This window comes from Pelobates fuscus, chromosome 5 (genome assembly GCF_036172605.1).
Source record: "Pelobates fuscus isolate aPelFus1 chromosome 5, aPelFus1.pri, whole genome shotgun sequence".
Classification (NCBI taxonomy): domain Eukaryota; kingdom Metazoa; phylum Chordata; class Amphibia; order Anura; family Pelobatidae; genus Pelobates; species Pelobates fuscus.
The window spans coordinates 150,823,264-150,833,694 of NC_086321.1; the positions used below are offsets into that span (position 1 = coordinate 150,823,264).

The window sequence follows — 10,431 nt, forward strand, 5'->3', positions numbered from 1 at the left end:
CGCTGTATTGTCAAATACAAATGTTATTGATCATTGTGGTGAATAAACGTTCTGAAGTCCCTCACTGGCATTGTATGCGTTTTTTTTATTTTCTTGTATGTGAAGGTCACATACAAAATAGAAGCCTAGCTCAGTTCAATGACAATTCTGCAATTTCCTTGTGTAAGATGTTTAATTGGTGGTAACATGGGCCAGTGCCCTCTACAAACAAATTCACAGGTCCGACCAGACTGGAATAGGCTGCCTATTACAGGAGTGTGTGCACCTTCTCTTAAACCATGACCCTCCCACATAAGCCTTGTAGAAAAAAATATTTAAGAGTCTAGTTCAGCATCTCAGAGGGAGTCCAACTACTTTTTCCAACCCCTCCCAAAGGGGGAAGAAAAATAATAGAAAATTAAACTGGGATCTCCATAAATATTTAACTGTGAGGTGCTGCGTTCAGTTAAGCACTGAGTGTTTGTAGAAATAAAAAAGGACAACTATTCATGGTACCAGGCCATTCTACGTGGAGAAATTTCATAGTACGAGGGTAACACGATGTACCAACTGTGTGCAACACTGTTCAGTTTGCCTCTGGTCCTGCATGCCTCTGGAGCAGGTGAGACATTATAGTTTAATTGTATTTGGTAATGTTAAGCATAATGTAATTCTTCTTGGCAACTTCCCTGTGTTACTTTATTTTTAAAACACTTATACTACTCTTATAGCAATTATTTTTTATTTCCATTTGAGCAATAGATAGAACTTTAAATTCACCAGTTTCCTGGAACTGTTTATCGGCTAATAGAAATGTAAGAATAAACTATGCAGGCATGATTATATAATATTAATGTAATGTATAATATATATGATATATTTATTATATAATATAATTTATATGATTCTATTTTATTTCACTCCTTCTTGGTCCTTTATTGCACAAGGTATTGAGGATCAAACTTCATTTATAGTTTGGATGTCTTTTTGAAACAATTAAATGTCACTGAAAGAATTTAGCATTTTCCTAGTTTTTATTTCCTGCATCAATTTAGATAACTGAATGTTGTTCAGGTTGATGACAGCAATAAATATAGGAATTATAACATGTAAAAGGCATAAGTGATTTTAAAAGGCATGAAAGTTTGTTTTGGACAATATGAAAGTACCGTATCCAGTATTTTTAGAAAGAGCTGTATGTTTTGTTTTAAATTACAGGAATATATCATTGTTACTGACATGAATCAAATTTATTTAATAAAAGGAGCACTCTAAGCATCTTAGCTACTACACCACTGCAGTGGTTATGGTGCACAGAGTCTCTCACAATAACTGGGGGTTTCATTGAGCTCATAGCGCAGATCCTCCACAATGGATGAATGTATTGGCCTGCTCAGCTTTATGTAGCTGTGATTGGCTTAGAGTGCTGGCCCAACATACCCCCCCTGCATACACTGTCCTCCATTGCCCTAGACAGACAAATATGAAAGTTCACATACACTGTAACCAAGCTGCAGTAAAGGGTCTCGGGCAATAGGCTCTTGAAGTGCAATTCTTAAAAAGTTTTATTATTAAACCACAAACACAGTTAGATTGAATTGGGGTAGAGCACCCACAGATATTGTTTACCATAACCACTGGAATTATTTGTAGTTATTTGAATTTTATCTGAAGGAAAATTAGACATAAGTTGCAGTAACAGCTAATAAACTATAAGGTAGGTATCATTCTTTCCCTGGGATAATATAGCTGCAGGCAGCAAATCAATGGCTATAACATCGTTTTCAGTACACTAAAGTATATAACTTCCAAACACAATGGAGATGTTTTGTCTTCATCTGTCTTTGGTCTATTGCACCATTATTTTGCTAAGAACAATTTCTCAGTAATTACCGGTAACATATCAGACTTTTACCTAATTTATATATCTTCCAGTCAATCTGTTAGGGATTTCTAATATACATTTGAGAATTTGTGCACTTACTAGGCTAAAACATGAATAGAAAAGATTTTGAAAGATTCTGCTACAGTGAAGCAGAGCTTAAATAATGGTGCTATCACCTTGAAAACAGCAGGAACATTTTATTGGTTTCCATGGCAATAACACTTTTAGATGTCTTTTGACAACACATGATAAACCCCCTCCAATAGTATAATATACATTTTACTATTTTACACGCTATGTATCCAAAATTTGCACTGTTTTTGTTTTGTATGTTGATGATGATGTGATATATCTTATTCTATAGACACAATTTAAGAATTATGATGTTTGCTTTACAACGTTTAGATTACTTAATATGTATTCCCTGTGCACAGGTCACTGGTGTTACGTTTCACAGAATCCCGGTTGTGGTGAGTATACTGAGATCTAATAATTTAGGCCATACTGTCTACACTATTGTGGGGCTCCAGGAAGAACAGGTTTTCACAGTGTCATAACATGAACACATGTAGATCAAGAATTGAAATAACATGACCACGACCATGAGCGTTCAGATATGAATACTATTAGCACCGATGCCAACTTCCCTACACAAACTACTGCCATAGGGGTGAGTTATAAATCCTGTTGTGTTTGTAGATCACCATGTGTCACTATTGTAGTGCATTTAAAGCAGGGGTTCCCAACCCACTGCTCAAGTACACTCTACCGGTCCAATTCACTTAATTTCCAGGCACTTCGCCTCTGAAGCCATCAGCAACCCTGCTGACTTCTGTGTATTATATTTATTATCAAAATATATTTATATATAGCACATTACAGAATGTGGCAAATAAAGGGAACTCAATGGGAGAGTTCAATGTAGGGAGTTTAATGTGTCTGAAAGTACCAGCACTGTATAACTCAATGTGATTACATCAGGCAAACCATGATTAATTATGAATAAAGGTTAAACATTGTCCTCATTTACCAGTTTAATATCCATAAAGGTCAGATGATTAATTGGGTAATTTTAGAATTTAGGAGAGCTGAGTTACTAGATTTGCAAATTTAATGGACCATGACAGGTACATGCTAACTAAGGTTTTAAAACCAAAAGTTATCACGTGCCAAGTTGACTTTAATGAGACTGTTGCATGAAAACATTACTTTTATTTTTACCTTGGTGTGAGAGATGTATTGCATGTTTACATACGTATGTAAAGGATCCATTGGAAGAGATTTATATATACCTCTCTTGTCACCAGGGCCATCCCACTGGAAGGACATAAACCACAACTGTGGGGGCAATAAGCAATCTCCCATCAATATTGAGAAATCCAAAATGAAGAGAGATAGCAATTTAGGGGAAATCATATTCCAAGGGTATAATCACGCTCCTTCCCATCACTGGAGGCTCATGAATGATGGACACTCAGGTGAGACTTCACTAGTAGTTGTTCCCCATGGGTTTCTACTCGCTATGCTTTTCGCTGTCTTTTCCCTCTAGGCACAGGCCTATAATCTTATAATCCAGCTGCTAGTTCAACCAGTGGTTCAGATATGTAGCTGCATAGTTTGTTTCATGAACACATATATGGAGTATGATGTGAATGCTCATATAATACATGCAGCGGCATGAGGGGGTGATGGACACATTAACATGCGAGCGCAGGGGTTATGCGGATCCATATTAATATACAATGTATAGACGTCCAAACCCAATAAGCAATATAGTATAATATCAGGTTTTCCATAACTTGGAAAATATGGGCCATTCCATTCCAAGCCAGTTTAGTCTAAATAGTATATGGAGACCCGTGGAACAAGGGGATCTCAAAGAAAGTAGCTCTGAACACAGAAAAAGTTACATATATAGTACCAGATAATGAAAGGGAAAAAGAGGGGAGTCACATATAAATGGGTAAAGGGATGGAAAAGGTGGAAGGGATTAAACAGAAAGAAACCCTATCTTCACCCTATGCCTCCCACAGTTCCTTAAATAAGGGCTAAATAAGGGCTGATAACCCCCCAAAAAAGTGTGAAGAGTCCCCACTATCATAAGGCAGACTGGAAATCCTGTAGACAAATGGGTTAAATAGACCCAGGATAAATAGCCCTATGCTAGGTCCAGAAACACCACACAGGACTTTAGGCTGCCTGCCTAAAAATCCTTAACAATCTGGTAAACTAACTAACTTGTCCCAACATACTGACTACCTAAGTGCTACCTAGTGTAAAAATAAAAAAAATATATATATATATAAAGAAAGCGCTCGACGCGCGTTTCAGCGTGAATACACGCCGTCGTCAGGAGCAACTAACAAGTTAGTTAGTTTACCAGATTGTTAAGGATTTAGGCAGGCAGCTTTAGTCCTGTGTGGTGTTTCTGGGTGTTTCTTTAGTCCTGTGTGGTGTTCCAAGGGTCTCTTCGTTGTATTTATTATTGTTTGGGTTAACGCCTATTTTGTGGCTCTGAGGTAGGCTATTATAAGATAGATTCTACAACTTCACATGTTATTGTGACGTTGTGGCTCTACCTTGTATCTCTTTTTCATTTTTTAAATAGTATATGGGTTTACCAAACCAGTATTTGTTTCAGATATTCTTGATTGGATATGTTTTTAGGAATATTCCTGTCATGCAGAGGTGAATTAGAGAAATTGACTAAAAGACTGACTATCTCATTTTTACTCTTACCTAAATATAAAGGAAATGTAAGACTAGACATTAGGAGCTCTATAAATCCATAGGCATGCATAGCTCATCCGTGTATTTATTTATTTTAGAAAAGATGAACGTCTAGTGGTGGACCTCTTGAACTCAGGAATCTCTCTAGTTTTTGCAGTAGTCCCTAGAGTGTTCACTCTAAAAATTAGGTTTGTAAGTGAATGTCACGACCATACCATTTCTTAGAATATATTTTTGTGTTGGCAGAAAAAAATCTCTTGATTTTTAAATTACACGCGCAAAGTAAAAAGCACTAGCAGATTATTTTGGCCTGATAGGGATAATGCTTATAATACCCATGACTTTGATTGAAGAAAATAAAAAGTTGGCGCTGAACTATGTCCCTTATAATAAACCAGAGGCATACCCCTCCACTAAGTCACTCAGATTGGCTAATAAAGAAAGAAATACAAAGCAGCATAAAATAATACCTGGGGGGAAGGGGGAGGGGGAGGGTCAATTTCCACTTCTTTTAGAATTTATTCTTTCATGGGCCCCCCATTGTTACTATATTTAGGTAGTTTTTACAAGCAATATATATATTTTTATCCACAGTTCTTCTGAGTCTTGAAGGAGAGGTGATTTTGGGGCACATCAATATCAGTGGTGCAGGGCTCCCCAACACATATCATGCCCTGCAGTTTCACTTCCACTGGGGGAGCCCCAAGAGTGATGGATCAGAACACACCATGGATGGAAAACAGTTCCCTATGGAGGTGATTAATATTCTTGCTTTACAAAGAAGCAACACACAATCATGGGTTGAATATGCATTGATATTTTCAAGCAGATAGAGAAATGCCTTTTGGTATAATCAAGACTTTTGCGATTGTGTATATTCATTGAGCTAGTTCAGCATGATATTTATTGCATTTGCCTTATTTTAATGTGTTTTTGGAATGTCTAAAACAGGGATAAGCAACCTTTGACACTCCAGGTGTTGTGGACTACATCTCCCATAATGCTCGTACAGTCATAATGATGGCAAAGCATCATGGGAGAGGTAGTACACAATATCTGGAGTGCCAAAGGTTGCTTGCCCTTGGTCTAGGACAGGCATAGGCAACCTTCAGGACTCCAGATGTTTTGGACTACACCTCCCATGATGCTTTGCTAGTATTGTAGGTGTAAGAGCATTATGGGGGATGAAGTCCACAACATCCGGAGTGCCGAAGGTTGCCTATCCTTTATATATTTCAGAAGTGTAATAAGAAAAATGTGGAGTTGGGAGCACAAACCTGGAACAAGCATTCCTAAGTAGTGTTGATGCCATCGAGACCAAAATATGTTTAAAACACAGATCAGGGAACAGTGCACACACACAAAAAGTTTTACAGGGCTACATAAAATCATCTTGGCAAACAAATATGGGGTTTTGGTTAGAACATATGGCCATATTGTGTTAAGCCTGCCACTATGTCACAGTTTACCACTACTGTGACGTAGTGTTGGGCTTTACACAATTTGTCCATATGGTCTAACCGAAACCCCATATTTGTTTGCTAAGATAGGTGATTTTATGTAGCTATGTTAATTTTAAAACAGTGTTTTTGTATGTGTGCACAGTTCCTTAATCTGTATTGTGTTTAATATAAACCTGCAATAGTGGATAATTGACAAGGAAAATGCAAAGTATGGGACTAAATATCTTAGCTGGAATAAATTCTTCAATTCAGCTATTTTGGCGTGGAATATTTAATCATTCACAATTCCCTGTTTAGTGGATAAATCCAGATATGTACAGATTTTGCATTTCCAGGTGCCTGCAGCAGCATAATTAGCATTACCCAGACAATCTCATGTTCTGATTGCTGGTCTGGCATTAATAGACATTGTTTACACAATATCACTAATTGCCCCTATGTAATGTCATTATATTGATGCTTATAATTATGCGTGGGATAACACTGAGGGGCATTTTGTTTTACTTTGCACTGTAAACCTTCAACCAGCAGTGTACCCACTAACATATGTGAGTGGTCTCTTTGAATAACTTGGACATATAGTGACGATGTGAACATGTTAATGACCTACCCTTTTGTTTTGCTTGCTTGAGAGCTTCAGAATGATGGGGGTTCCAGTCCATATCACTCTAAATGAAGGTTACCCCTTGGCAAACATGGGTAACCTCCCACCCCAAGTATCTTCCAAACAGTGACACTAATAACTACACAATTATGAATGGCTCTTTAAAGACCCTGTGCTATAAAGAACGTAGCACCATTACAGTGTTACCCAAATTACTCTCTTTAACTTGCTTTGGTTGAACATAAAATTGCAAAGAACTGGTAAGATGGCCTCATTAAAAAACATTGCTGCACATTTTGCAGCAAATCTGATTTCTTTTTTTTTTCTTCTTTTTTTTTGATATTTTCTTATCAATTCTATAAAACTCCTGGTTTAGTGAATATCCAAAATATTCTTTATAACATACTTCCAGTGGTTGATGACCCTGTCATGAGAGAAGAGGCAGATGTCCTCTTGAAGGAGTTAGGTGCCCACTCAAGCAATGTTTCTCTATGCCATAATCTTATTATGTATGTGACAATGGTGTCACCATGTTAAGCAATTCCCATGAACCTTGGCAATCAGTAATTGTAATACAATTTTTGCAGTGGTAAACATACTGACAATGCTTCAGTTTATCTCTCACCGTATTTGTAGACAAAATCTCGTGATTTGTTAGAACTCTCCCACTAGTCTACATTATTGCTGCACCACACATATACCTGCTAATAAATAAAAGGTAGTGATTGTATTCTGCCTTAACCCGCCACACACAATCATTGTTTTAAACTGATATGAGTCACTATGCTAGATCTTCTATATATCAACTTAGACAATAAATCCCTATGTAGTGGTCAGCAGTAAACGTTAATTTATAACTAAGTCACATGTGTAGACAAACATAGTTGGATGTATACATTTTATGCTAACAAGCAAACATGTCAAACAAGTTGGTAAACTCAGATTTTTTTTTGTGACTGTGAAACAGACTTCAGTGCAAATTAAATTCATTCATCGGTGATGTTGATCATGTGCCAGATTAGTGATAAAGATAACATTCGCATTCTGCTAGCAAATATATATATATATAGATCCGCTACATTACAAATATTGTTGGTTAATGGTTAACTAGCTAAACTTTGACAGATTTCTGTCCAGTTACCTTCTTATCAGCTAGATAATTGACGTTTGCAGTGGTTTCTCAGTAATTATTTGCATGATTTACAGCTACATATTGTTCACATGAATGCCAAGTATAAGAGCATTGCTGAAGCAAAGAAGGACCCCGAGGGCCTGGCTGTGCTTGGGTTCCTTTTCACAGTAAGTAAGGATTACTGGCATATTTCCAAACCATGAGGTATCCTCCTCCTCCAGACAATTATGTTAAACACATTTCTTGCAGGTTGGTGAGACTGATAATCCTTATTATAACACTCTGCTGCCAGCCTTGAAGAATGTGTCTTTGGAAGGTCAGTGTAGACTTTATTGACCATTTCTCATATTTTGCCTTTTGTTTTATTAGCTCTCCTTCACTTCTCACCTGCATTACTCTTTGTTACTTTATTGCTTATTCCTTTCTCCGTCAACATTGTGGCCCATTGTTGCTCTAGTCACAATTAAAGTAAAACAAAACAAAACAGCGGTTTATGTCACAATTGCAGGATGGTTATTCATTAAACTGGTGATTTTAGGACAGTTGCAAAATGTGAAGGGGTTGTAAAACTGCTTAATTGGAGGTCTCTCTCACTTGAATGCATCACATTCTTTATTCGTTGCTGTTGATTTTCCTAACATCTATAAACTCAGTGTCCCTGAACACAAAGGCATTCTCTTGAGTCACCTCTTTTTTTTTTTTTTTTAACTAATTCTCCCATATTTACCTTCTACCACCTCTTCCTCTAGCCAATATGATATATGTCTTTAGTATTTCCTAATGCTCAAATTTCAGGTGCCTTTGTGGATTTGTCCTCAACATTTCCGCTTGAATCCATCCTTCCAAGTCATGAAAAGCTGTCTCGCTACTACAGATATCAAGGTTCACTCACCACTCCAGATTGCTCAGAAGCTGTAATCTGGACAGTCTTTGAGGAATCAATTAAAATCAGCCATAATCAGGTAAGAAGGATAACTTGAAATAAAGCATTCTGGTTATATTACGAAAGCATGCACTGGCTAAAACTTTTATTTTCACTTGATAAAATTACCATTAACCATAGAAAATGAAATTTAAAGTGGATCTGTCACTTTCGGGGGTCTTTGCATATATATATCATACAGACGCTCAAAGTGGACTGATCCAATGTGGGTTCAGTGGTGGCGGAGTGCAGGTGAGGTACGTTCTTAGTACCGGTGTCCTCTTCCGTTCCTGGTGCTTAAGTTGTCAGGTGCCATGTCAACGCTGGTCTCTTGCGATGTGTGAGAGTACAACAGTGAGGTCTATGCAGGATCCTGTGGATCCTATGGATCTTCCATAGCTAGAGTTGGAATCCTAAAGCTATTATTTGTGACGGCTGCTGGGATCGGACAAAAGTTTACTGTGGAGCTCTACCTTTTGTCAGTCTCAGGCATTACCATAAGACAAAGTAGTCCATAATTTGTCTTATGGTATCTTTGGATTGCCTTGTAATTTAAATGAAAAAATCTTTAAAAAGTCTTAATCAAATATTTCATATATAATATATATTTAGAAAATACTAAAAATATTGAGAAATGACATATCCACTTTAAGGGTAGCATTCAGTATGTATGTTGTTAGCACATGCTTAGTATACAGCAGTTTATGAATCATGACATAAGTATTCAAACAGTATATATGTTAATGTACATATATTATTCAACACTGGAATGTGATGAAAATTAATGTTTTGCCTATATCACAGAGTTCTATTACTTTTCAAAGTGTGGACCTCTAATGCTTCACTAGCAACAGATAATAACTCTCAGTAATATGTTTGCAGCTTAAGATTTTCACTGATACAGTTCACTTCTCTGCCAACAATGAGAAACTTATCAAGATGACCAGCAATTTTCGTCCACCCCAACCACTGAATGGACGCACTGTCTGGGCTTCCAAAGATGCCACTGTGAGTCACTCCAATACTGTCATCGCCTCGATCATTACACTGTGCCTGGGGAGCATGACCACTCAAGCCTTTCTGCTTTTCTGAGAAGCTTTTTTTTGGAGTTTATGATGAACTTTAGAAAATTCAGACTTTCTGGGCAATTGCATCAAGGAACGAAGAACTGCACTAAATGCAATATCAATGCAGCCTGATGTTTGTACTAGTAATTTAAGGCAATCTAATCAATGAACACTCTTCAAATGAAGACCTGGTAACCCAATAAGATCTTTCTCACAATCTGACTTCCTCATCCTTGCATACCGCTTACTATTATAGTAAGTCATCTTCACTTACTGCTAGATTGTAAGCGTGGAAAAGCAGGGCTTTTTATCCTTCTAAACCAGTGTGTTGTTTATGTCTATGTTATGTTGAGCTTTATGTAATGTAAGTTAAACAACAAATTGTCTGTAACTGCAGGGCATAGCTCAGGAAAGCCAAATTGAAACTCCTAAGCAGGAGCTTCCGGCTCTCTTTCTAAATGTACTGGAGGTAGTAAGTGGCCCCCACTAAACCCCAGGTAAAAAGTCAAACCGATACAGTAGGGTGAGGCAAGGGCAGTCCTGGCACTATAACTACTACAGAATGCTGTAGTGGTTATGGTGTTTGGAGTGTTTCTTTAAGCTAATGTTCTCAACGAATACACACTGTTATTATATCAACCCATTTGTA

The 10,431-nt window shown here is 37.3% G+C and overlaps 1 protein-coding gene across 1 annotated transcript; it reads left to right on the forward strand.

Moving 5' to 3' along the window:
• Positions 1-336: 336 nt before the first annotated feature.
• LOC134612638 (carbonic anhydrase 15-like) lies at positions 337-10,066 on the forward strand. The gene is made up of 8 exons (XM_063457048.1): positions 337-601; positions 2,299-2,334; positions 3,172-3,342; positions 5,189-5,349; positions 7,868-7,960; positions 8,043-8,109; positions 8,589-8,755; positions 9,598-10,066. The coding sequence occupies exons 1-8, from the start codon at positions 541-543 to the stop codon at positions 9,805-9,807; spliced, it is 966 nt and encodes a 321-aa protein (XP_063313118.1). The 5' UTR covers positions 337-540; the 3' UTR covers positions 9,808-10,066.
• Positions 10,067-10,431: the final 365 nt, after the last annotated feature.